At 42.4% G+C, this 27,543-nt stretch overlaps 2 protein-coding genes across 5 annotated transcripts; both read right to left on the reverse strand.

Annotated features, from left to right (window-relative positions):
* LOC125883734 (zinc finger protein 37-like) lies at window positions 1–27,543 on the reverse strand. Of its 4 annotated transcripts, XM_049568227.1 has the most exons (14): window positions 27,223–27,543; window positions 25,967–26,050; window positions 25,690–25,846; window positions 25,395–25,525; window positions 24,904–25,145; window positions 24,676–24,788; window positions 24,448–24,581; window positions 22,705–22,955; window positions 22,277–22,389; window positions 22,052–22,182; window positions 21,733–21,977; window positions 21,460–21,584; window positions 19,749–21,078; window positions 1–2,031 (listed from the first exon to the last, which is right to left on the reverse strand). In XM_049568227.1, exons 1-13 carry the CDS (start codon window positions 27,473–27,475, stop codon window positions 19,779–19,781), a joined length of 3,279 nt encoding a protein of 1,092 aa, XP_049424184.1. In that variant the 5' UTR covers window positions 27,476–27,543; the 3' UTR covers window positions 1–2,031; window positions 19,749–19,778. The 4 variants fall into 4 exon arrangements, with proteins under 4 accessions (XP_049424184.1, XP_049424188.1, XP_049424186.1 ...); XM_049568231.1 differs by lacking the exons at window positions 22,705–22,955; window positions 24,448–24,581; window positions 24,676–24,788; XM_049568229.1 differs by lacking the exons at window positions 24,448–24,581; window positions 24,676–24,788; window positions 24,904–25,145 and having other exon boundaries at window positions 2–2,031.
* Window positions 2,545–9,083, reverse strand: LOC125883746 (uncharacterized). The gene is made up of 10 exons (XM_049568270.1): window positions 8,752–9,083; window positions 7,494–7,571; window positions 7,225–7,381; window positions 6,930–7,060; window positions 4,792–5,033; window positions 4,559–4,671; window positions 4,334–4,464; window positions 4,015–4,259; window positions 3,742–3,866; window positions 2,545–3,360 (listed from the first exon to the last, which is right to left on the reverse strand). The coding sequence occupies exons 1-10, from the start codon at window positions 9,002–9,004 to the stop codon at window positions 2,547–2,549; spliced, it is 2,289 nt and encodes a 762-aa protein (XP_049424227.1). The 5' UTR covers window positions 9,005–9,083; the 3' UTR covers window positions 2,545–2,546.

Here is a 27,543-nt window from a genome sequence, read left to right on the forward strand (position 1 = left end):
TTATAAATGTCGGACGTGTTTTACACAGATGGAAGTTTATTTTGGTCACACATACAGTTTGTAGCAGCAAACCTTTTTTATTTTTTACAGTGAAGTGCAGGATGTAAGAGCTTCATTTGGCTGCAGAAGTAAAAAGTTAAACCAAGACATACGCGGTTAATAGCTGAATAATACCTCGAGAAAAACATGCACTTTAAGGCACCATATGCTGCATTCAGGACCACATGGAATTCAGATTTTTTTTCTGATGTCACATTCAAAATGTACCCAAGTGCTGATTAAGTACATTTAAAATACTCAGGTTGAGGAAGCTTCCTGTTTCCCAGTTGCCCTGAATGCAACATTAAACTGTCTTTATTTAACAGTGAACAAGAAAAAAAAACATTGAATATAATTTGCACTGACGACAGGAAGTGATGTAAAAATGTCAGAAATGTGACTGTACAGTTTCAGATTGACTTTAAATGAAATGTGATGAAGTTTAATAACGATTTCTGTTTGTGGCAGTGAACGTTACACGAGCTGTGAGCAGGAAGTTTAACATGACGTACGACACAACTGATCCACACACAAACGTGTGTCATTACTGGTTTAACTAAAAGTGTGAACGCTGACGGATCAGAAACATTTGAGGAAAGTGCTGATTCAACAGAACTCAGCCTTTCTTTCTTTTTATAATCGCAGAAACAGACGATTCGTCTGATGACGATATTTTATATTCAGCTTAAAACAGGAAAAAGAGCCGGAGAGACGACGGCCGACTAAAACTAATTATTATCAAAAATTTGTTAATTTTCTGTAAATCGATTGTTTCAGCACTTTTTTGTTTTTTATTTGTATCAGAAATTATTTCTCTTTTAACACTTGTGCTTTCACAATAACTGAATTTCAGAGATACAAAGACAAACAATCAATAATCAATCATTCAGATTGTTGTTATTGAATGTTGATCAACTAATTAGCAATTAGCTGGTCCAGCAATTATTGTTTTCTTTAAAAATAAAGAGGGCTGGGCATCATTGACGATATCTGATACAAGTATTGATACGATTCCTAATGATCAGTATAGATAGCGTGCCTGAATTTTAATGTTACCAACAACAAGTAATCAATTATTACGACTGTTTATAATGAAGATAAATTACTTTATACTGATTGAATGATTTGTTTTCTCTTTAAAAATATTTAAAATAATAATAAAAAAATACAATAAAAAGTTTGTATGCATGAGTATCATCTGACATGTTTTGACACTGATATGTGATATGATCCTAATTTTCAGCACAGATACCAAGATACATAATCAATTTTTTTTTTAAGTTGACTAATTGGTTCATTGTTTAAACTTTTTTTGTTTTTATCTTTCTATCTATTTTGTTTTAAATACTTGTGCCAGTAACATACTGATAATGACACCAAAAACTAATAATCAATTATTTAGTCTATTTTCAATCTTTTTTTTTATTATTGATGAAGTAATTAATTAACTGTTTGAGCAACTTCTTTCTTTCTTCCTTTTTTAAATTAAAAAGAAATCGGGGCTGGTTATCATTTATCAGGTACAGTACGTGAATTTCAGTTCTGGCACCACAAAAAAATTACTGATTTTTAAAACTGCTCTTGAACCTGACTGATTGTTTTAACAGCTCTTTTTTGTCTCTTCACAGTAACTCTATCACACGTTCTTCACTACAGGTACCGACATGATTTCTAAATTCAGTGTAAAAATCAATTAAACGATCTGTCAGTTAATCAATTAACTGTTTAAGCACTTTTTTGTTGTTTCTTTTTCTATTAAAACGTTTCTCAGACATTTTGTGGTGCCAACAACAGGACGATACATTTTTCTCTGCTTTACCTTCTTTTACTTTTTCATTTTTGTTTTTAATTTCCATTTAACAAAAGAAGACAGAGTTTTGAAATGTGAAACATTACATAAAAATGTAAAAATTGGAAAATACTTTTGCATTGCCGATTGGTTGAGTTTAAAGTTGCTCAGACATGATGTCAGTGTTTGCCCTTTAAATCGACCTCCGTCCCACCTGTGATCGAACGCGTCTCTCAGGATGACGATGCGTTCAGGAACGGGTTCTCTTCGCCCTGGTGGCTCTTCATGTGCGTCTTCAGACAGTGGCTCTGAGTGAAGGCTTTGTCGCAGATGCTGCACTGGTACGGTCTCTCCCCGTTGTGCGTCCTCATGTGGACCGTCAGGTGTTCTTGGCGAGAGCACGCCTTCCCGCAGACCGTGCAGACGAACAGTTTGATGCCCAGGTGGCTCCTCACGTGGTTGTTCAGGTGACTCTTGCGTTTAAAAAAGCGGCCGCACTCTGAGCAGCCGTACGGCGCCTCGCCGGTGTGCACACGCATGTGCGCCTTGAGCTCGCCGTTGGATATGAAGCCTTTGCTGCAGATGATGCAGATGAACGGCCGCTCGCTGCTGTGCGTCTTCATGTGAGCCGTTAGGCTGCAGTTTGAGATGAAGGTCTTGCAGCAGATGTGGCAGAGGTACGGCCGCTCTCTCTCCGTGTGCGTCTTCTCGTGCGACTTTAACGTACCAGGAAGTTTGAAGCTCTTCCCGCTGCGCCGCAGCTGTAACGCCTCTCTCCTGAGTGCGTGGCCTTGTGACGGGTCAGAGATCGCAGGTCGTAGAAAGACTTGCTGCAGAGGTTACAGTGGTACTTGTCTCGCCCCGTGTGCACCTTGATGTGAGCTCGCAGCTGCGCCTTCAGACCAAACGCCTTCGGGCAGATGTGACACTTGTGCGGTTTATCCTCCACGTGCACCCAGCGGTGGATACTCAGGCCAGACATGTGAGGGAAGCTTTTGTTGCACACGTCACATTTGAACGGTCTGTTTCCTGTGTGCAGCGTGGTGTGGCACTTGAGGCCGGTGATGGTGAAGAAAGACTTCCTACAGTACGAGCACTCGTGAGTTTTCTGATATTTTTTCAGATGTCCCTTTAACTCCTCCGTGGACTCAAAGCGCTCTCCGCACACGCCGCAGATGCTCTGCGCCTCATCCAGGTGGCTCCAGGCGTGTTTGATCAAGCTGCCCAGTATCCTGTACCAAACGCCACACACCTTACAGGGGATTTTATCACTGCCGATCAACCTCCCCTCCACACCTGACGCTCTGGCTCCTCGCTTCCTCCTCATCTTCGGCGTCCCCAGCTCAGGGTCCGGTTTCCAGTCGTCATCTTTGTCTAACGCCTCATCTCCATCTTTGTCGTCGTCACTGGACTCCACCTGACTCTCAGCAGCGTCTCCATCATCAGATTCCTTTGTTCTCACCTTCTGTTGTTGTGACGCTGAGCTGCTGGACAGGACGTCCGCTCCGTTACCCTCCACGTGTTGAACGGGGCTGACGGGAGCAAAAACAATCAGTTACTTTGTGGAAAAGTTTGTCGACGTGAACAACACCAGGAAATATTTGTAACGTCAGAGTCGGCTATCGAACAGGAAGTACTGCGTTAGGGATGTCACTAATGTCGGGTTCAGACTACACGATATCAGCCTGATTACAGCCTAAAGTAGACGACAAACGACGCCACGTCTGGGACGCCACACGACGTCCCGACAGAAAGTCTGGCATGTTTGATTTTCTTTTAGTCGTTCCCGTCACAGCCGTCACTTTGACCAATAGGAACACAGAGTGATCTGCTGCCGTGGAAACTGTACGACAACAACAGCCCAGCCTTTTAGATATTTCTTGTTGGGAAAACAAATTTCATTTCTACGTTACCTTGCACTGAGGTCGGCTCCGTCACTTCTGATCAGCACAGCGGTGGAGGATGGAGAATCACTGGTGACCTCATCGTTTCTCTGCACAAGGCGAAGCTCCTCCTCCTCCTCTTCCTCCTCTCCTGTCTGTTGATGTTTTAAGGAAACAAAAAAAGGCTTTAAATAAAAAAAATCTATCAATGAAACCTGCGACACGTGAGGAATCGAGCCTCACAGAGCATCATGGAGCTGTAAGAGCAGAGTCGTCAGCGTAGAGTTAAACTGCAGTTCGTACCTTCAGTCGGATGTAGAGGAGCGTCTTGTCGGCGCAGCTGGACTTGGTGTTCCTGAAGATCTCCTCTGGCGTCATCGTCTTCACTTTCACACGATGGAGTCTCCGGCTGCGATCCGACTTGAAGACGTCAAACTGTTTGTCGTCTCCCTCCAGCTGAGGGATGACAGACCTCAGCAGGTCCAGGAAGTCCGCCTCCTGCAGGCCCCGAGGACACCGGACCTCCTGCACCGAGGACTTCATCAGCACTGGAGCAGAGGAAGAACAGGTCACTGGGAGCTCTGGGTCAACTGGCAGGAAACACGCTGAGCTTTGTAGTTACCTTTGTTTGAGAGCAAGTCTGACTGGGAGTCCTCCAGCATGCAGACTCTGAGCAGGTGGTGAGTCGGTTCTTCGCCAATGCGAGGTCTGCCACGCTTCCTCTTCTCAGACTGAACTCTGGGAGACGATAACCTGAAAAACCAGTGTGATCATTCCTGCAGCCTGCGAATGGTATTTCTAAGAACACCTGAACTCTGAGCAGACATGACGTCTTGTCTTTAGTTACCTGGTGTGTGTGTCGGTTTCATCAGCAGACGTCGTGGCGGAGACGGACGGAGGATCTTCTGTTCTCTGCAGAGGATGAAGGTTGTCACTGCTGCTCTGAGGATCCTCTGCTGTCTGCAACAAGTTGTTCCCAAACACTCTCAGAACACACTCTCACAAACAACAACCAAAAAACTGATGAAGTACAGAGGATCCTGGACCTTCCTCAGAGTGCCGGTAATAAATTCAAAGTACCTTCAGTCGGATGTAGAGGGCGGAGTTTCCAGACCCGGTTAGCCTGATGCTCCGACAGATCTCCTCAGGTGTCAGCGTCTTCGCTCTCAGAGGCTGAAGTCTCTTACTCCTGTCGGTCGTGAAGACTTCGAAAGGTTTCTGATCGGTGAGCTGAGGGAAGGTGGACCTCAGCAGGTCCAGGAAGTCCGCCTCCTGCAGGCCCCGAGGACACCGGACCTGCTGCACTGGGTACTTCCTGAACACTGAGACACACACAAGTCCTTTTTAAACAGGAGTTGTGCAAATTTGCAGGAAAGCCCAATCAGTGTTTTTTCAGCATTGGCAGTATAAAAACAAAATCGGGGAGTGCAGCAAAATGCCGCCTACCTACTTTTGTTTATACAGAATGTGCCTTTTTCGGGGCAATGGGGGGCGTGAGCAAGTAACAAAATGTGTAGCTCAGCGTGTGACGTAAACAGTGACGTGGGAGGGAAGCCGCGGCTGGTCAGTCCTTCGGCGATTCTCTCGTAAGTCGGCCCATCCTTCACCGTCCCCGTCATCTGACGGTTAATGGCCTCTTCGTTTGCGAGGACAAGGAGGGCGCGCAATTCCTTGTCTCACCGGTTGCTCATCTTTACAGTGTCTGTCAGGTTTGTGTCTCCCTCTTGCTACTAGCTGCTCGCTAATTCCTGCTATCAGCTGTTTCCTGTTTATCCACCGCCAGTGGCTCGCACGTGCGGCGTCATCAACAGCTCCTCCCGTTGCGGAAGGCCGTCTTGGTCTGTTTAAACTAAAATGGTTCCTCCAATATGTCTACCCTACGAGGTGGAAAATTGGGCACCTTGGATCAACTCACCAATCCGGCTCTGTGTGTCTAAACGCTCGCAGCTTACCGGCAAAACGGTCCAACATTCGCCAAAAATCTGGCAGTGTGAAAGGGGCTAAAGACTACCTTCGTGACAATGGTCATGTTGACGGTTTGTTTGTCTTCGGCCAGACGATGGAGAAACTTCTGTATGGTTTTCAGACAGATTCTTAAAACTTGGTTGCACAGGCCAACGAAGAACCCGTTCAACTTTGGAGTGGATTTAAATCATGGGCCGTCAAATCCGAGACATGACATTTGACCTTGATGGAGTTCTGCACTCTCTGAACCTGTTTCCACCAAATTCACTCTGGTTCTTCAACCAGGTTCGTTCAGGACTCTTGGAACCTTGGTGCCATCTCCTGAACCAGACCAAGTTTTGATCAGAGCCATTACAACCAAGGATGTGTCATCAACGGAGGGCGTTTCACAGCCGGAGTAAACTGAAGCAGCAACATCGTGGATCTCATTGATTCGCCTACGTTCAACTTTATGTTCTGTTCCTACAGGTATTTGTTTTGTTTCTATCTAAATACAAGGCTGGATCAGCTGTTAATGACATCACTGCATGCTCTTTGTTTCTGATGGTTTCTCACTTAAAGTCTCTGTCATCTTCTCCATCCTCTCTTCAACCTGGATAATATGAGACGCCCACTGTTGACACGTTTCCTGCTTTTTTGGTTCCAGCTAAAGAAAAAGCTTTTCAGGTTCTGAACCAGTTTATTTTTGGTCAAAATGCTCCGAATGGTTCAAGATCAGGTTTGTGAACTGAACCAGAATCTATGCCATGTCGGTGGGAAACAGGTGTCTAACACCGTGTCCTTACTGGATTGGACACGAGCGAGCATCAGCGACACGGCGTGATGCGGCGCACCGGCGTGAGCTGAACTTCTGTCGGAGGCCCAGTTTCTATTTTTAATCCGTTGCTCACGTTTAAAGCGCTGGACGGGAACAGCTGATTCATTAAGTCACAATGATACCTGCTTATTTCACTACAATATCCTGAAGAAGTTGTCATGTGGCCGGAGATCGACAGGAAGACGAACGTTACTGATCTGTAAGTGACCTGCGACAGTGTTGCTGAGTATAAATCATAAGGTACGTCATAAGTACGTACGCACCATCTTCACAGCTGCCAGGAAGTGGTTTGTTTACATGACATGACGGAGTTCAGAGTGGACAGAGAGCATCTGATGTAACACGAGGTGGCGTGACACGTCTGACACTCACATGCAGTCAGGAGACACGGTGCGCGTGCCTGTCTAGTCACCACTGTGATAACTGTGGAACGTACCCGTATTCGAGAGCACGTCAGTCTGAGAGTCCTCCAGGATGCAGATCCTGAGGTCCAGATGGCTCTGTGTGTCGCTGAGCCGAGGTCTGCCGGGCTTCCTCCTGTCAGACCGAGCTCTGGGGGAAATGACCCTGCAGCACAGACAGCAGGTTCAAAACAAAACAAAAGGCAGCTCAACTCACCAACAACAATCATCCTTGGCCACAGAGCTAGGCTAACTAGCATGCTAAGCTAACACTGTGTTCCCAAACTAGCATGCTAAGCTAACTAGCCCGGATCAGGTCAGATTTGTAACCTTGATGTTATTTGATAATCCGGGTCCTTCAGATCTTCTCGTCTCTGTCTGGAGCTCGCTGCTGACAGCTGCTGCTCTTCATCAACTCCATCGTCACCATCACCATCCTCTTCCTCACCGAACCACAGGAGGCCCAGGCTCCCCGTGTCCTCCACACCTGCACAGGTGATTTCTGTCATTCATCTTCACCTCAACTCCTCTGACGTTCAACTCTCTCCCTCTTAATAATCAGTCTGATTTAATAACAAGTTAAAAAGATGAAGAGCGACCTGAGTGCTGCGTGTGCTGCTCCTCCTCCTCCTCGCTCAAAACAACCACCTCATGGTCCTCGCCATCTGGGTTCAGAGCTTCATGTTCACAATCAAAAGGAAAAGAAGTCAGAGACATTATTTTATTAAAAATGAAGGTTTGATCAAGTACGGAAACACACGGAGGTCAAACATAGTCAATTATATATAAAGTGGTTAATAATGACCAAAACTGACAAATGAAAATAATGAGAAAAGTAAACGTAATCCTTGTTTTTTATTACATATTTATAAAGCTGATACTATTTTGAAGTATTTTAATTTATGAATATAAAGTTGAGTTCATCAGGACTCTGCTCTGTGCTCCTCCTCGTACCCGGCCACAGTATGAAATGTTGTGCTTTTGAAAGATTGGGCCTAAAGGGATCATGTATAAAGCAAAAAGTATTGGACCTAGAATGGAGCCTTGGGGCACTCCACATGTAATGGGAGCAGAGGAGGAAAACCGGTTCCCAGTGCTGACACAGAGGGATCTATCTGATAGATACGAGTCAAACCACTGGAGGGCGCTACTTTGGATGCCGACTTGATGCTTGAGACAGTGTCGGAGAATGGAGTGATCACCTGTGTGGAAGGCGGAGCTGAGTCCAAGTAGGATTAGTATTGCTGATTTACCAGAATCGAGAGCCAGGAGGAGATCGTCAGTGACTTTGAGTAATGCTGATTCAGTACTGTGACGTGCTCTAAAACCTGACTGAAATCTGTAGATCAGAATGGGCCCTTATGAGAGACTGGCACCTTTAAATTATTCCTGGTTTTAAAGAAGAACTTCTATTGAATTAAAAACCGCGTCAGTTGCTTTACACGCTCATCTGCATCAAGTTTATTTAGATTTTATTTTGGTAAAATAGTCAGTAGCAATCGAATATACATTCTCTGAATGAGTGAGTGTCTGATTAAAGTTTGGTTGAATTAGTGACGCTGAGAGTCGCTTATCTGAATGAGCAGACTGAGTCGGGCCCGTGAACAAAATGTGACGCAACATTTTAATCACCAAATAAATTGAAACTATTTTTATGCCGAATTGTAAATGACATTATGAGCTATGTGTGAGCGTTGTGTTTCATGTCCTCTGGTGTCCGCAGTTTTGTCAGCGAGCAGAGAAATGTTAAATCAGCTATTTCTCAAACGGAGTTCCGCACTCCTCATCCTGAGCAGCACCGAGCGTGAGTGGAGGAAACAGTTTGACCTTTCACCCCGAGCTCCTCCACTCTCTGACCTTTCCTCTCCAGTTTGACCCGGGGCTGCAGCAGGAGCTCCAGCTGCCTCTTCTGACGCTCGATCTCCCGTCTGAAGCCCGACGCCTCCTCCTCGTACCCGGCCACGGTCCTCTCCACCACCGCTAAGATCTCCTGCGCGGCCGTGCTCAGCTTCTCGGTGACGATTCCTCGGAGGATTTCCGCCTTCGACATGTTGCCGAGTCGGTCCAGAGTGTCGGAGCCGCCGCTGCTCCTCTTCATCCAGTAAAACATCTTCACTGTGTCTCTGCAGCTTTGATTTCACGCACAACAACTTTGCACGTTTGCGCGCCGCGGACGGTTTTTCTTCCGGGTTGCGGTGCAGCTCGAAATAATGTCCGGCGAAAAACCCTCAGAGATATCAGAAATACTTTACATATATATATATAATATCATTTCATTCTCAACACACCTGTTAAATGTCCAGCTGTTATTAACTCTACCATGTAGGGTCAGGCACTATATTTAATATATTGATATCATGATATGAGACCAAATATCTTTATAGATTTTAGATATTGTAACATAAGAAGCGTTGACTTCTTCTGGTTTTCCATGTTTAGTTTCATAAACATAATTTGTTAAATGCTTATCCAGATGCATAACTGTCTAAATGTCTATCTGAATTATGACTGACACACTGACATATAACTGAAGACATAAGTTTGTGATGTTCTTCATAGTCAGAGATGATGGGCAGTATTTCTATTACTTGTATTTAAAATACGTATTTCAATTACATTTGAGTATTTTGTAATTTGTATTTGATAAGGCCGATAAAAGCAAATGTAATTTGTAACAAAATACTTCTGAGTGGAGTAATTTGTATTTAAAATACTCAAAATACTTTCTTCACTAATCAAAAAACAAAATTAATAGGCTATACATTCTTATCATATTGGATGTGACAATATTTTTTATTTATTTTTAAAAATATATATTTTTATTGGTCTGCCTCACGCACCTCCCTCGCTACGTGATGGAGGTGGCCTGGCCGACTGCCCCAAACCCAGGCCCGCGGGAGAAGGGGGCCCGGGAGCCACCGGCCCTCCCTCTTCCCTCTAAAATAGTAAATAGTAAATAGTTTCCATCGTAGACTTGTATGGCTTTTTAAATTGTTGTATTTAAGGTGTAAAAAATAAAGAGAGAGAAGACGATACCGCGATATCATACCATCACCGCCCCCCCCCCCCCCCCCCCACCGCCTACACCAACTTGTGAGAAAACAAGCGCAAATTTGTAACAGCTGCGACCACATTTGCTACTATCACGCCATTAATGGATGAATCATGGTTGTTCTTTCTGGTATAGTTACTCATGGTCTCTAGTTGCAGTATGCAAATTTTGAGCATTTTTGGTCAAGGACTTTTTGAGTTATTCACAAAAAGCTTTGTGGACTGACCGAACCATCCGACCGACTGAGTGACCTTTTGAGCTGCGGGTCGCTGCTAAAATGTATTTTGTATTTTGATTCAAAATACATTTTATATCAAAATACAAAATACATTTTGATGTATTTTGATACAAAACACATCAAAATGTATTTTGATGCGTTTCTGATGTTAGTTGAAGTGTTTTGAACAGTTGTGTATTAGTTGTGTATTAGCTCATTAGCCACCGATGTGTTGTTAGCAAAATACATTTTGATGTATTTTGATGTATTTTGCATCAAAATACATGAAAATGTATTTTGTATTTTGATTCAAAATACATTTTATATCAATATATAAAATACATTTTCATGTATTACATAAAAATGTATTTTGATACAAAACACATCAAAATATATTTCGATGCAGAATACATATTCATGTATTTTGTATTTTGATTCAAAATACATCTTATATCAACATACACAATACATTTTGATGTATTTTGATACAAAATACATCAAAATGTATTTTGATGTATTTTGCATCAAAATACATGAAAATGTATTTTGTATTTTGATTCAAAATACACTTTATATCAATATATCAATATTTTGTATCAAAATACATCAAAATGTATTTTATATATTGATATAAAATGTATTTTGTATATTGATATAAAATGTATTTTGAATCAAAATACAAAATACATTTTGATGTATTTTCTATCTATCAATATATAAAATACATTTTCATGTATTTTGTATCAAAATACATCAAAATATATCAAAATGTATTTTGTATTTTGATTCAAAATACATTTTATATCAATATACAAATTACAATTTAATGTATTTTGTATCAAAACACATCAAAATATATTTTGATGCAAAACACATTTTGATGTATTTTGATTTATTTTGATTCAAAATACATCAAAATGTATTTTGATAATCGATGCAAAATACATTTTGATGTAATCTGATGTATTCTGATACAAAACACATCAAAATACATTTTGATGTGTTTTGATGTATTTGATGTTTTGCTACAAAATACATCAAATTGTATTTTGTATATTGATATAAAATGTATTTTGAATCAAAATATATATTTTGATACAAAATACATCAAAATTTATTTTGTATTTTGATTCAAAATACATTTTATATCAATATACAAAATACAATTTGATGTATTTTGTATCAGAATACAAAAAATGTATTTTGATAGAAAATACATCAAAATGTATTTTGCATTTTGATTCAAAATACATTTTATATCAATATACAAAATACATTTTGATTCCTGCAGTCAGCATGTTAACAACATGTTCCATCTGTGTCACTGTGTCATGTGATCTAATGCCACATTTTAATGTGACCGTACTGACACACACCTGTGTAGTAATGATGCTGTTTAATCAAAATGTCTATTGAGTGCATAAGAGAAGAGAATATAGTCACAGTGTTTAATGTTCTTTGGTTAAGTTTTTGTTAAAAAAAAATGAAGCAGCATTCTGAGCGCCTTTTCATGGTCATATTGGCGCAAAATCAAAAGTGTATTGTGTAGGCAATCTCTAAAATTTGTTTCAGTTTCAAAAATCCCGTCGACTACATACACGCTGTTCAGTACATGAAGCCATTGTTGCTCAGACAGGCCTGGAATGTGACAACACAGCTTCCAGAGAGGAGATGGGAGTATGAACTCATTGGTGATTGTTGAGGTGACCGTGAGTGGAAAAAGCTTTTTCACACTGGTCACAGCCGTATGGTTTCTCCCTGTGTGACGGCATTGGTGTACCTTCAGCTTGCCCAGTGAAACAAAAGTTTTCCCACAGTGATCGCACCAGTATGGTTTCTCTCCCATGTGAACCTGTCTGCGGAGTTCTAGACTACTCCAACCTGCGAAGGCTTTGTCACAGTGATCACAGCTGCATGGTTTCTCTCTTGTGTGAACACGTCGGTGGTAAACTAAACCACAATTCTGAGCAAAGGTTTTCCCACACTGATCACAGCTGTATGGTCTCTCTCCTGCGTGAGTGCGCTGGTGGCTTTTTAAAACAGATGGTTGCGTGAAAGCGGCACTGCACTGGTCACAGCTGTACGGTTTCTCTCTTGTGTGAACTCTCTGATGAGTCTTTAAAGATCCAGAGGCTGTGAAGGATTTGTCACAGAGCTGACAGCTATAACATTTAAGTCCCCCTCTTTCTCTCTGTTTCTATAGCAACAAACAGATATAAAGAGACAATTAGTGAGGCGTCACAGTGGAGCATGTTACCTTCCTCAAATGCTTCATGTCCCTGAAAGCTGTACGACCTGAGCTGAAAGGTTCTGTGAGTCAATGAAACAAAATAAATTATTTAAGTATTGAAATTGTGTCAATAAAAACTGACTTTTATTTACAAAATAAAAAGACTAAACATTTTGATGTAAAAATATCTTTTAATGTAGAAACACAATAGGTGTGAGGTGTGAACATTTTCATGAGCGGGCTGATAACTGTTCTCACTCTTTCGGTTTCAGTTGGTATGTATTTCAGAAGCAGCGCTGTGATCAGCTCAGCTCATGGGTTTCTTTTCCCACAGTAAAAGTTGTGGATGGTACCAACAGAAGCGTTCCTTAGCGTCCCCATGTTTGGTCCCCCCTCTGTTGGGGTACCTAGCACACAGATCTGGTACTAAAAGGTGGAGCTAGAAACCCTGCAGTCTGATTGGTCAGTAGAGGACGCTCACTCTGGTTTTATGTAACCTCTGTTCATACATCAGTAAACTACAACTATGAAACGAAAGAGAAAACAGGGCTCCAGACTGCCACCAAATTTGCGGGCGTTTTTTTTCCCATGTTGTAAAATGTAGTGAGTCCACCAGTGTAGGCTAATGTGTGTGAGAGGAGGAGCTGTATGTAGTGTGACACATTTATTGTCATCACGTAAGGTCTGTGAGGGCAGAGAATGATTTACTTGACTTATTTACGTGACTTTAAATGAAATGTGATGAAGTTTAATAACGATTTCTGTTTGTGGCAGTGAACGTTACGCGAGCTGTGAGCAGGAAGTTTAACATGACGTACGATACAACTGATCCACACACAAACATGTGTCATTATTGGTTTGACTAAAAGTGTGAACATTGTCGGATCAGAAACATCTGAGGAAACTTGGATGACATAGTGTGGTTGGAGGAACCAAGATGGCTGCTTGAAACAGGAGCTCTTCACCACCTCAGTGACTTCAGTGACAAATTTAAGGTTTTACCTCCAATTTTCTACTAATTTTGATCTAAACTGTGAGTAAAGGCCTAAGGAAAGAGTTCTGGTGCAAAAGAGAAAAAGAAAAAGCCAGGATGTCAAGGAGAAATCAGCGATCCAAACCAGACCTTGAGGACCAAGCATGTGGTGGAGTCGATGACTGTCTTGAGAGTGAAGGCCCTTCTCTAGCTGAGATTATGAGTGAATTGAAATCTCAGCGTTCCAAGATAATAAATCAGCTTGATGGCATTGATAGTCGGCTGGAAGATGTGACCACTCAAGTATTAGAATATTAGAATATATAGAATATTATTATTATTATTATTATTATACATTCAAATAAAAAAAAGAGTTCAGTGCTCTTAAATCTTCCAGTAATGTCTTTATAAAATAAACAAATATTTAAGCTGAAGCATAAATAAAACAACAACTACTGTACACAGTAGGATTCGCTGCATGTGCGCTGCAGGGTCTTCCGGCAACACAGAGCTGCCCGTGGATGCCTGTCTGTAAATCATGCCAGGGAAAAATAAATCCACAAACCCACACGCGTATCGGCCGATGCCGATACAAGTAAAAAAACTCAAATATCGGCCCGATATATCAGCCGGCCGATGTATCGGTCTATCCTTACATCTTACATCTTCCTCTATATCTACATTTGCAGATAAGTTTTATTATGTAGCTGTATCACCACTGGCAGACTCTAAAAGTAAAGGTTCTTTAAAAGTGCTTAGAAGGAAATTTTCTCTTAATATTTTGGGCTCAGTGGGGACTATGGATGGCAGGGTATCTATCCTCAAAACAGATATCTGGAAATAAGATAGCTTTTGTCTCCACCATCTATTTTTGATCATCTTTTTTCCCTAATCTAGTGACAATATTGCTCAAACTAACTAAATATAAATTTATCATGGGTGCAGATATGAATGCAGCTGTGAACTCATCTATAGATCGTTCTTCCACGCGAGAAGTGGGTTCACAAAAACAAGCTTAACAAACTTCCCTTGCATTAAGAAAATTTATATCTGATTTGGGTCTGACAGACATATATCGTGCTCTTAATCCAACCATTAAAGAATACACTTTTTTTTTTTTTTTTTTTTTTACAAATAGGCACAAGACATATTCTAGGATAGACTAATTTTGGTCTCTAAGTCTTTATATTTCAATTTCTCTAAGACACAAATTTGGCCTGTCACAATCTCAGATCATTCTGTTGTCTTCAGCCATTGTCTTATTGATAATAATATAAAAAGGACGAAGCGCTGGCGGTTTAATAGTACCTTGCTCAGCAATTCTGAATTTTGTAATGAATTTCGTTCCAAATTTGAGGCGTTTCTAAAAATAAACAGTGGGTCAGTAGATGACCCTCGTATCCTTTGGGATGTGATCAAAGGATTTATTAAAATAATTTCCACCTCATTTTCCTCCTACCTTAAAAAATCTAAACTGGCAAAGATAACTCAACTGGAGGATAAACTGGCTCTTTTAGAGCAAAAGCAACAACAATTTTCAGACTCTTTTGCTCAGGAGCTCAAATTAATAAAAACAGAACTTTGTGCTTTATTAAGGCACAGGGCTGAGTTCATGATGCACAGAACATGGCGCAATTATTACTTTAATGGTTCGAGACCAAGCCACCTTCTAGCGCTCAAATTGCACAATGATGAGCAACTTACAGATATAGCGTCTATCAGATCTAGTAAAGATGAAATATTGACAGACCCTCATCAAATAAATAATGAATTCAGCTTGTTTTACAAGAACTTGTATTCCTTTCACCTTTCTTTCAACAAAATAACTAAAAAATTCCTTAGTAATATTTCTTTACTTCATCTTTCTGACAATTTTGCAGCAGATTTAGGTTCACAATTAACTCTTGACGAAATAGAAAATGCTCTTAAATGCATGAAGAAAGGTAAATCTCCTGGATGGGACAGTATCCCACCAGAATTTTATTTAACATTTTGGGACACACTCGGTCCTTATTTATTATCCATGTTTCAGGTAGCCGCAGGATGAAAGCTGAAGTGTTTGGGGCACCATTATCTGCTCAGATTCAACCAAATGCTTCAAAACTCATTGGACGATACTTCACAGTGCAGTTGGACATTGACCTGAAGCAGACTGCAAAAGTAACCAAAGACATTTTTAAGGCAAAGAAGTGGAATGTTCTGCAATGGCCAAGTCATATCATCTGACCTGAATCCAACTGAGCATGCGTTTCTCTTGCTGAAGGCAAAACTGAGGGCAAAACACCCAAAACACAAGCAGGAAGTGCAGACGGCTGCAGTAAAGGGCTGGCAGAGCATCACCAGGGAAGAAACCCAGCATCTGGTGATGCCTATGTGTCCAACACTTCAGGCAGTCATTGACTGTAAAGGATTTGCAACCAAGTATTAAAACTGACTGTTTAATTGATGATCATGTTAGTTTGTCCAAATACTTATGAGCCCTTAAAGTTGGGGGACTGTGTGAAGAAATGGTTGTCATTCCTACATGGTTCATACTACACTTTTGAAAACAGCCTTAAATGAAAGCTGAGAGTCTGCACTTTAAGCAGGTATTCATTGTTTCATTTAAAACCCACTGTGGTGGTGTACAGAGCCAAAATGATGACAACTGTATCATTGTCCAAATAATTATGGACCTGACTGTATGGGACTAGGTTCTAGTTTCATTAATATGGTCAAAACACTATATGCCAATCCCTCTGCCATGGTTTCCACAGGTCATCTTTGTTCTTCTCAGTTTCCTATACAGCGTTCTACTTGGCAGGGTTGCCCTCTCTCTCCTAAATTATTAATTGTTTCATTAGAACCTCTGATTCAAGCTATTCGTCAGTCTGTGGAAATACATCCAATTTCATTTAACGGTACTCACCACAAGGTGTCAGCCTTCGCTGATGACCTTTTCCTATGTATATATAAATAGAACTTCAGAATCTATACCACATATTTTAACTCTTTTTAATAATTTTGGAAGTTTTTCTGGTTACAAGATAAACTGGTCTAAGTCTGCACTGACAGTCCCTTGTGTTCCTTTAACATACCAATTAAGAAAAGCTTTACATGTCTAGGTATTGAAATTCATCCAAATCTTCACTCTATTGTACATTCCAATTTTACAAATGTCGTCAAGAAAATTGAGGCAGACTTGCTGAGGTGGTCTAATATGCCATTTTCATTTCAAGCATGTGTCTCCATTATAAATATGGATATTTTACCTCGTAATATTTTTCCTCAATGATTCCTTTGCCTCCTCCACCAAAGTATTGGGAACATTTTAATTCTATCATATCAAAATTCATAAACAGCCGAGAGTAAAATTGTCTACTCTGCAACATGACAGAACTGCTGGTGGATTATCTCTCCCCAGTCTGAGACTATATGTTCTGGCATATACCTTGAGATCTTTATCTGTTTGGTTTGATCCACATGCACAGATGCCCTGGCGATCTATTGAAGAACATTTAGTCCATCCCTATAGACTCCAGGATGTAGTTTATTCTGTTATTACTCTCAAGAAAACTAAATTAAAGTTCGGTCCCATAATTACCCATTTGATAATCAGTTGGCGAGCAGCAATTAAAATAATAAAAGCAACTCAAAAATGGCATCCAAATTCTCCCATCTTCCATAATCATTCATTATTATCTGACTCTCGCCCTTTTACCTTTCTGAAGTGGTCAGACAAAGGAATTCATGTTCTCAAAGATGTCTGTGGTGATGAAGGCCTTCGTGCATTTCAAGACTTACAAAAACAATACAACTTACCTGGCCATTCTTTTTTCTTTTATCTGAGACTGAGATCTGCAATGAAAGCTTATGGAGTACCCTTGAATAGAAAACTGGATGCGTTGTCTTTTCACACCATTATAGTCAAGCAATACACTGCCGGCGGTTTAGCCTCCTCTTCACATAAATTTCTTCTTGAGTCCTCATATAAGCCTCTTGCGCTCCAGAATAGTTGGCAAAAAGACTTAATTTCATCTGAAATATCCTGGAACCACATTTTTACCCACATAAAACTGGCTTCTAAAAACCCTCATCATCAGCTCATCCATTTTAATTTTCTACACTGAATTTATTTAACACCAAAAAAAACCCAACATGTAATGAATAAAATTACCTCTCCATTTTGTACCTTCTGTTCACCAAATCACATTGGATCGTTTTATCACATGTTTTGGCAATGCAGATTAGTAATATCATTTTGGGAAAAAATTAATACTTCTTTGTCTGACACTATTGAAAAGACAATTCCTTGTTCTCCCAGTGTGCTCCTACTCAATGATGTTTCCATGTTAAATCTGTCAGCTACAGAACAACGTGTATACTTGGCAGGCCTAACAGCAGCCAAAAAAATGCTCGCATTGCATCGGAAGCCTCCGCATGACTTGTCTACATGTCACTAGTCTAACATGTTCACGGAAATTTTATATATGGAACTTTCAGTGGCAAGATGCATGGTGCAGGTAAGAACACTTACCTCATGGTCACAGGCCACTGAAAAACTGAAAGGACAAATGTGTTGTTACCTGAATTGACTGTGTTTTGTATTGTTGGATTTTTAATTAACTTTCATTTTATTTTGTTTTTTTTTTTTTGTTATTGGGGTAGGGTTTGCTGCAGGAGGGGCGGGAGGACGGGTGAATTGAGGAGGGGCCGACGCCCAGGTGGGGGGTTCTAATGTCCAGGTCTATGATCTGGGAGGAATCACTCAACAGTTTGGAAGCTTGTTTGGTTCTTTTGGTTTTTGCTTTTTGTTTTTATTCTATGTCTAGACTTCAGATATTTACTAATTGACTGTGGAGACAACATCTGGACACTCTGGATGTGGGCGTGGTTCCCCTTTAAGGGGATGTTTGTTTGTATTGTAATGTTTGTTATTTTGTTATATGAAATGGTGGAAAAACCAAATAAAAACAGTTGATAACAAAAAAAGAGAAACATTTGAGGAAACTGCTGATTCCACAGAATTCAACTTTTCTTTCTTTTTATAATCACAGAAACAGACAATTCGTCCGATGATGATATTTTATATTCAGCTTAAAACAGGAAAAACTTTTTTTTTTTTTGTTGTTTTTTTTTAAACTTGAGACGCTGGAGCCGGAGAGACGACGACTGACTAAAACTAATGATCAAAAATTTGTTAATTTTCTGTAAATCAATTGTTTCACCATTTTTTGTTTTTTATTTGTATCAGAAATTATTTATCATTTTTAACACTTGTGCTTTTCAATAACTGAATTTCAGCCATACAAAAACAATCAATAATCAGTCATTCTGATTGTTGTTATTGAATGTTGATCAAGTAATTAGCAATTAGCTAATTAGCTGGTTCAGCAATTTTTGTTTTCTTGAAACATAAACAGGGCTGGGTATCATTGACAATATCTGATAATACAAGTATTGATATGATTCCTAATTATCAGTATAGATAGCAAAATATGTAACCAATTGGATTTTTTTGTCAGATTGATTGACGAATCAGTTTATTGTTTAATTCTTTTTTTGTTTTTTTCTTTTTCTATCAGAAAGTGGGGCTTGGTAAATACTAGAGGTGACACCGTGCCTGAATTTTAATGTGACCAAAAACAAATAATTAATTATTACTTTATATTGATCAACTAATCAATGAAGTGTTCCAGCATTTTTTTCTGTTTAAAAATATTTAAAATAATAATAATAATAATAATAATAATAATAATAATAAAATAAAAGACATGTTTTGACACTGATATGTGATATGATCCTAATTTTCAGCACAGATACCAAAATACATAATCAATATTTTATTTTTTTTTTAAGTCGACTAATTGGTTAATCATTTGAACTTCATTGTTTTTATCTTTCTATCAAAACTTAGGATGTTTTAAATACTTGTGCCAGTAACATACTGATAATGATACTGATAAAAAATTACTGATTTTTAAAACTGCTCTTGAACCTGACTGATTGTTTTAACAGCTCTTTTTTGTCTCTTCACGGTAACTCTATCACACGTTCTTCACTCCAGGTACCGACATGATTTCTAAATTCAGTGTAAAAATCAATTAAACGATCTGTCAGTTAATCAATTAACTGTTTAAGCACTTTTTTGTTGTTTCTTTTTCTATTAAAACGTTTCTCAGACATTTTGTGGTGCCAACAACAGGACGATACATTTTTCTCTGCTTTACCTTCTTTTACTTTTTCATTTTTGTTTTTAATTTCCATTTAACAAAAGAAGACAGAGTTTTGAAATGTGAAACATTACATAAAAATGTAAAAATTGGAAAATACTTTTGCATTGCCAATTGGTTGAGTTTAAAGTTGCTCAGACATGATGTCAGTGTTTGCCCTTTAAATCGACCTCCGTCCCACCTGTGATCAAACGTGTCTCTCAGGATGACGATGCGTTCAGGAACGGGTTCTCTTCGCCCTGGTGGCTCTTCATGTGCGTCTTCAGACAGTGGCTCTGAGTGAAGGCTTTGTCGCAGACGCTGCACTGGTACGGTCTCTCCCCGTTGTGTGTCCTCATGTGGACCGTCAGGTGTTCTTGGCGAGAGCACGCCTTCCCGCAGACCGTGCAGACGAACAGTTTGATGCCCAGGTGGCTCCTCACGTGGTTGTTCAGGTGACTCTTGTGTTTAAAAAAGCGGCCGCACTCCGAGCAGCCGTACGGCGCCTCGCCCGTGTGCATGAGCATGTGCCCCTTTAGCCGGCCGTTGGATATGAAGCCTTTGCTGCAGATGATGCAGATGAATGGCCGCTCGCTGCTGTGCGTCTTCATGTGAGCCGTTAGGCTGCAGTTTGAGATGAAGGTCTTGCAGCAGATGTGGCAGAGGTACGGCCGCTCTCTCTCCGTGTGCGTCTTCTCGTGCGACTTTAACGTACCAGGAAGTTTGAAGCTCTTCCCGCACACGCCGCAGCTGTAACGCCTCTCTCCTGAGTGCGTGGCCTTGTGACGGGTCAGAGATCGCAGGTCGTAGAAAGACTTGCTGCAGAGGTTACAGTGGTACTTGTCTCGCCCCGTGTGCACCTTGATGTGAGCTCGCAGCTGCGCCTTCAGACCAAACGCCTTCGGGCAGATGTGACACTTGTGCGGTTTATCCTCCACATGCACCCAGCGGTGGATACTCAGGCTGGACATGCGAGGGAAGCTTTTGTTGCACACGTCACATTTGAACGGTCTGTTTCCTGTGTGCAGCGTGGTGTGGCACTTGAGGCCGGTGATGGTGGAGAAAGACTTCCTACAGTACGAGCACTCGTGAGTTTTCTGATATTTTTTCAGATGTCCCTTTAACTCCTCCGTGGACTCAAAGCGCTCTCCGCACACGCCGCAGATGCTCTGCGCCTCATCCAGGTGGCTCCAGGCGTGTTTGATCAAGCTGCCCAGTATCCTGTACCAAACGCCACACACCTTACAGGGGATTTTATCACTGCCGATCAACCTCCCCTCCACACCTGACGCTCTGGCTCCTCGCTTCCTCCTCATCTTCGGCGTCCCCAGCTCAGGGTCCGGTTTCCAGTCGTCATCTTTGTCTAACGCCTCATCTCCATCTTTGTCGTCGTCGCTGGACTCCACCTGACTCTCAGCAGCGTCTCCATCATCAGCTTCCTTTGTTCCCACCTTCTGTTGTTGTGACGCTGAGCTGCTGGACAGGACGTCCGCTCCGTTACCCTCCACGTGTTGAACGGGGCTGATGGGAGCAAAAACAATCAGTTACTTTGTGGAAAAGTCTGTCGACGTGAACAACACCAGGAAATACTTGTAACTTGAGACTCAGCTATCGAACAGGAAGTACTGCGTTAGGGATGTCAGTAATGTCGGGTTCAGACTACACGATATCAGCCTGATTACAGCCTAAAGTAGACGACAAACGACGCCACGTCTGGGACGCCACACGACGTCCCGACAGAAAGTCTGGCATGTTTGATTTTCTTTTAGTCGTTCCCGTCACAGCCGTCACTTTGACCAATAGGAACACAGAGTGATCTGCTGCCGTGAAAACTGTACGACAACAACAGCCCAGCCTTTTAGATATTTCTTGTTGGGAAAACAAATTTCATTTCTACGTTACCTTGCACTGAGGTCGGCTCCGTCACTTCTGATCAGCACAGCGGCAGAGGATGGAGAATCACTGGTGACCTCATCGTTTCTCTGCACAAGGCGAAGCTCCTCCTCCTCCTCTTCCTCCTCTCCGGTCTGTTGATGTTTTAAGGAAACAAAAAAAGGCTTTAAATAAAAAAAATCTATCAATGAAACCTGCGACACGTGAGGAATCGAGCCTCACAGAGCATCACGGAGCTGTAAGAGCAGAGTCGTCAGCGTAGAGTTAAACTGCAGTTTGTACCTTCAGTCGGATGTAGAGGAGCGTCTTGTCGGCGCAGCTGGACTTGGTGTTCCTGAAGATCTCCTCTGGCGTCATCGTCTTCACTTTCACACGATGGAGTCTCCTGCTGCTGTCCGACTTGAAGACGTCAAACTGTTTGTCGTCTCCCTCCAGCTGAGGGATGGCAGACCTCAGCAGGTCCAGGAAGTCCGCCTCCTGCAGGCCCCGAGGACACCGGACCTCCTGCACCGAGGACTTCATCAGCACTGGAGTAGAGGAAGAACAGGTCACTGGGAGCTCTGGGTCAACTGGCAGGAAACACGCTGAGCTTTATAGTTACCTTTGTTTGAGAGCAAGTCTGACTGGGAGTCCTCCAGCATGCAGACTCTGAGCAGGTGGTGAGTCGGTTCTTCGCCAATGCGAGGTCTGCCACGTTTTCTCCTCTCAGACTGAACTCTGGGAGACGATAACCTGAAAAACCAGTGTGATCATTCCTGCAGCCTGCCAATGGTATTTCTAAGAACACCTGAACTCTGAGCTGACATGACGTCTTGTCGTTAGTTACCTGGTGCGTGTGTCAGTTTCATCAGCAGACGTCGTGGCAGAGACGGACGGAGGATCATCTGTTCTCTGCAGAGGATGAAGGTTGTCACTGCTGCTCTGAGGATCCTCTCCTGTCTGCAACAAGTTGTTCCCAAACACTCTCAGAACACACTCTCACAAACAACAACCAAAAAAAGAGTCCATCAAAAACTTCTTTCACAAAATGTCTGACAGCAGAAACTGTGTCTGCGTCAACCTGCCTCACCTTCATCTGACTATACTCTGAAAACATGACTTCACTGATGTTTAGCTTGAAGATCTACAGGTCAAAGATTATTTCTCAATTTAAGTAAAACACTTCTCAGCTGATTAATGTTCCCACACGGCCCCTCGAACATCCACAGAGGATCCTGGACCTTCTTCAAAGTGCCCGTAATAAATTCAAAGTACCTTCAGGCGGATGTAGAGGGCGGAGTTTGCAGTTCTTCGAGACCCCATCAGCCTGATACTCCAACAGATCTCCTCAGGCGTCAGCGTCTTCGCTCTCAGAGGCTGAAGTCTCCGACTCCTGTCGGACGTGAAGACGTCGAAAGGTTTCTGATCGGCGAGCTGAGGGAAGGTGGACCTCAGCAGGTCCAGGAAGTCCGCCTCCTGCAGGCCCCGAGGACACCGGACCTGCTGCACCGGGTACTTCCTGAACACTGAGACACACAAAGACTCCTCAGCTCAGTTTGAACTTTATTACCTACGTGACAACAGTCATGGTCAGTGGTTACTGACACCACAGCTGCTGGGTAAATGGTTTGTTTACATAACGTGACGGAGTTCATATCTAACGGATCCAGAGTGGACAGAGAGCATCTGATGTAACACGAGGTGGCGTGACACGTCTGGTGCTCACATGCAGTCAGGACACGGTGCGAGTGCCTGTCTAGTCACTAGAGCTGGGTAAGGGTTACTTTAAAAGTAATCAAAGTACTTTACTGCGTTACTTTTTTAAAAAGTAACCAGTTACTTTACTGCGTTACTCCCTGAGTGAAGTAACTCAAGCACTTTTAAAGTACTTTTGAGTATTCTACATTTCCTATTGGCCAATGGACCACAGGGCGCTAAGCCTACATTTTTTTGTCTCCAAAATTAAAGTTATGGACCACTTGCCCTTCGCTGAGATCCAGTTCTCCCATCACAGCCGTCACTTTGACTAGTAGAAACACACAAGGATCTGCTGCCGTAGACAACTGTATGACAACAACACCCCAGCGTTTTTAATATTTCCTCTAGGGATGTTACCACACAGAGTAAAAGGGGGAAATGATGGTGTGAAACAGCAGAGGCACTTTGTCAACCCGCTGAGTTAACGTTACTGTCATTAGCATCAAGCTAGCAAACAATGTTACGTCTTCATAATGGAGACTGACATAAAGTAATGACATTAACAAATAGCGGCGGGGCTTTTACTCACCACAACTGCAGAGGCTCCCAGCTTCATTTGAAACAGACTACATTATAGACGGTCCGTTATTTATTAATCCTTCTGTGTGTTTATAGATTTACTTTTTATCCGCTCCGTTGTCTTTGTAAAGTTAACATATCGCACCATCATTTCAAACTCAACACTTGTTTCAAATTAAAAGCCCCTTATAACCTCGGCTGAGAGAATCCCTCCATTTTCTAAATAGGCTTTTATTCTGAAATATTTGTCAGAACTTCCTGTGGAAGATACAGTAGCTTGATGGTTTACTTATGGCACTTCAAATGTAGCTCCTGCTATCTGCTGACGCTTTTAGGTGACTACAACAACATGTCGGCTGGCACATGAACACACACAGTGACTCAAATAATAGTAAAATAAAAATAGGACAAGAATAACCCGATGACATCACACACGCCGTGAAAGATGACCGGGGATAATTGGTGAGTACCAGCGTGTAGCGTGTACCAGGCATAATGCAAGTCCTGAGTCTGAAATATGTCTGTCAGCAAGTCCTCCTCCACCTATTTAGACTCCACCGTAGACAACGGCAGCATTTCTCCGACCACGTAGCGAGCCACAAGCTCCGTGGCTTCTTTCAGACTGATAGGTTTAACGTTATCTCCGTTATTAGAACCAAACGACAGCCGTTGCTGTTTCGGAGCTGAAGGACCAGCGTTCTGAAACGCTCACGCTCGTTCTGTGCTTACTGTGGAACATACCCGTATTCGAGAGGACGTCAGTCTGAGAGTCCTCCAGGATGCAGATCCTGAGGTCCAGATGGCTCTGTATGTCACTGAGCCGAGGTCTGCCGGGCTTCCTCTTCTCAGACTGAGGAGGAATAACCTGGAAAAACCTGAAAAACCAGTATGATCATTCCTGCAGCCTGCCAATGGTATTTCTAAGAACACCCGAACTCTGAGCAGACATGACGTCTTGTCGTTAGTTACCTGGTGCGTGTGTCGGTTTCATCAGCAGACGTCGTGGCGGAGACGGACGGAGGATCATCTGTTCTCTGCAGAGGATGAAGGTTGTCACTGCTGCTCTGAGGATCCTCTCCTGTCTGCAACAAGTTGTTCCCAAACACTCTCAGAACACACTCTCACAAACAACAACCAAAAAAAGGTCCATCAAAAACTTCTTTCACAAAATGTTTGACAGCAGAAACATCCAAGTACCTTCAGGCGGATGTAGAGGGCAGAGTTTCCAGACCCGGTTAGCCTGATGCTCCGACAGATCTCCTCAGGCGTCAGCGTCTTCGCTCTCAGAGGCTGAAGTCTCTTACTCCAGTCGGACGTGAAGACATCGAAAGGTTTCTGATCGGCGAGCTGAGGGAAGGTGGACCTCAGCAGGTCCAGGAAGTCCGCCTCCTGCAGGCCCCGAGGACACCGGAACTGCTGCACCGGGTACTTCCTGAACACTGAGACACACAAAGACTCCTCAGCTCAGTTTGAACTTTATTACCTACGTGACAACAGTCATGGTCAGTGGTTACTGACACCACAGCTGCTGGGTAAATGGTTTGTTTACATGACATGACGGAGTTCAGAGTGGACAGAGAGCATCTGATGTAATACGAGGTGGCGTGACACGTCTGACACTCACATGCAGTCAGGAGACACGGTGCGAGTGCCTGTCTAGTCACCACTGTGCCTACTGTGGAACGTACCCGTATTCGAGAGCACGTCAGTCTGAGAGTCCTCCAGGATGCAGATCCTGAGGTCCAGATGGCTCTGTGTGTCGCTGAGCCGAGGTCTGCCGGGCTTCCTCCTGTCAGACCGAGCTCTGGGGGAAATGACCCTGCAGCACAGACAGCAGGTTCAAAACAAAACAAAAGGCAGCTCAACTCACCAACAACAATCATCCTTGGCCACAGAGCTAGGCTAACTAGCATGCTAAGCTAACACTGTGTTCCCAAACTAGCATGCTAAGCTAACTAGCCCGGATCAGGTCAGATTTGTAACCTTGATGTTATTTGATAATCCGGGTCCTTCAGATCTTCTCGTCTCTGTCTGGAGCTCGCTGCTGACAGCTGCTGCTCTTCATCAACTCCATCGTCACCATCACCATCCTCTTCCTCACCGAACCACAGGAGGCCCAGGCTCCCCGTGTCCTCCACAGCTGCACAGGTGATTTCTGTCAGCCAACACTATCATCCTCCTGACGTTCAACTCTCTCCACGACTTTGTCGACCTCATTAATAATCAGTTTAATAACAAAATTAAAAAGATGAAGAGTGACCTGAGCGCTGCGTGTGCTGCTCCTCCTCCTCTTTCTCCTCCCTCAAAACAACCACCTCATGGTCCTCGCCATCTGGGTTCAGATCTTCATGTTCACAATCAAAAGGAAAAGAAGTCAGAGACATTATTTTATTTAATATGTGACCTTAAAATGAAGGTTTGAACAAGTACGGAAACACACAGAGGTCAAACATAGTCAATTATATATAAAGTGGTTAATAATGACCAAAACTGACAAATGAAAATAATGAGAAAAGTAAACGTAATCCTTGTTTTTTATTACATATTTATAAAGCTGATATTATTTTGAAGTATTTTAATTTATGAATATAAAGTTGAGCTAAAATGAGGAGCAAATTAATAAGATATTGTTTGTTCTTGGAGAAGTTTGGATTTATGATTATTAACAAATGAGTGAAATGATTTTGCCAAAATGTTTAAGAGGACAGTCACGTGACGTCATATCAGGACTGTGTCTGTAAATAACACAATTTACTGGATAATATCTGAGTTTCATTTTGAAAGCAGCACATATTTGTGATGAGGAGTAAACACAGTGTTGCAGGTTTCATCATCAGGACTCTGCTCTGTGCTCCTCCTCGTACCCGGCCACAGTATGAAATGTTGTGCTTTTGAAAGATTGGGCCTAAAGGGATCATGTATAAAGCAAAAAGTATTGGACCTAGAATGGAGCCTTGGGGCACTCCACATGTAATGGGAGCAGAGGAGGAAAACCGCTTCCCAGTGCTGACACAGAGGGATCTATCTGATAGATACGAGTCAAACCACTGGAGGGCGCTACTTTGGATGCCGACTTGATGCTTGAGACGGTGTCGGAGAATGGAGTGATCACCTGTGTGGAAGGCGGAGCTGAGTCCAAGTAGGATTAGTATTGCTGATTTACCAGAATCGAGAGCCAGGAGGAGATCGTCAGTGACTTTGAGTAATGCTGATTCAGTTCTGTGACGTGCTCTAAAACCTGACTGAAATCTGTAGATCAGAATGGGCCCTTATGAGAGACTGGCACCTTTAAATTATTCCTGGTTTTAAAGAACTCCTATTGAATTAAAAACCGCGTCAGTTGCTTTACACGCTCATCTGCATCAAGTTTATTTAGATTTTATTTTGGTAAAATAGTCAGTAGCAATCGAATATACATTCTCTGAATGAGCGAGTGTCTGATTAAAGTTTGGTTGAATTAGTGACGCTGAGAGTCGCTTATCTGAATGAGCAGACTGAGCTCCTCCACTCTCTGACCTCTCCTCTCCAGTTTGACCCGGGGCTGCAGCAGGAGCTCCAGCTGCCTCTTCTGACGCTCGATCTCCCGTCTGAAGCCCGACGCCTCCTCCTCGTACCCGGCCACGGTCCTCTCCACCACCGCTAAGATCTCCTGCGCGGCCGTGCTCAGCTTCTCGGTGACGATTCCTCGGAGGATTTCCGCCTTCGACATGTTGCCGAGTCGGTCCAGAGTGTCGGAGCCGCCGCTGCTCCTCTTCATCCAGTAAAACATCTTCACTGTGTCTCTGCAGCTTTGATTTCACGCACAACAACTTTGCACGTTTGCGCGCCGCGGACGGT

This window comes from Epinephelus fuscoguttatus, linkage group LG23, assembly GCF_011397635.1.
Source record: "Epinephelus fuscoguttatus linkage group LG23, E.fuscoguttatus.final_Chr_v1".
NCBI lineage: Eukaryota > Metazoa > Chordata > Actinopteri > Perciformes > Serranidae > Epinephelus > Epinephelus fuscoguttatus.

What these genes read in the sequence shown, in the direction of transcription:
- LOC125883746 (XM_049568270.1), bottom strand. Translation starts at nt 9,004, where the DNA reads ATGTTTTACTGGATGAAGAGGAGCAGCGGCGGCTCCGACACTCTGGAC. An exon ending in TGACGTGCTCTCGAATACGG is followed by an intron (nt 5,034 to 6,929) that starts GTACGTTCCACA and finishes TGTGTGTCTCAG; the next exon opens with TGTTCAGGAAGTACCCAGTG. An exon ending in CCCTCTACATCCGACTGAAG is followed by an intron (nt 4,672 to 4,791) that starts GTACTTTGAATT and finishes AACTTGTTGCAG; the next exon opens with ACAGCAGAGGATCCTCAGAG.
- LOC125883734 (XM_049568227.1), bottom strand. Translation starts at nt 27,475, where the DNA reads ATGTTTTACTGGATGAAGAGGAGCAGCGGCGGCTCCGACACTCTGGAC. An exon ending in TCCTCTACATCCGACTGAAG is followed by an intron (nt 21,585 to 21,732) that starts GTACAAACTGCA and finishes AAACATCAACAG; the next exon opens with ACCGGAGAGGAGGAAGAGGA. An exon ending in GGAGCCGACCTCAGTGCAAG is followed by an intron (nt 21,079 to 21,459) that starts GTAACGTAGAAA and finishes TGCTCCCATCAG; the next exon opens with CCCCGTTCAACACGTGGAGG.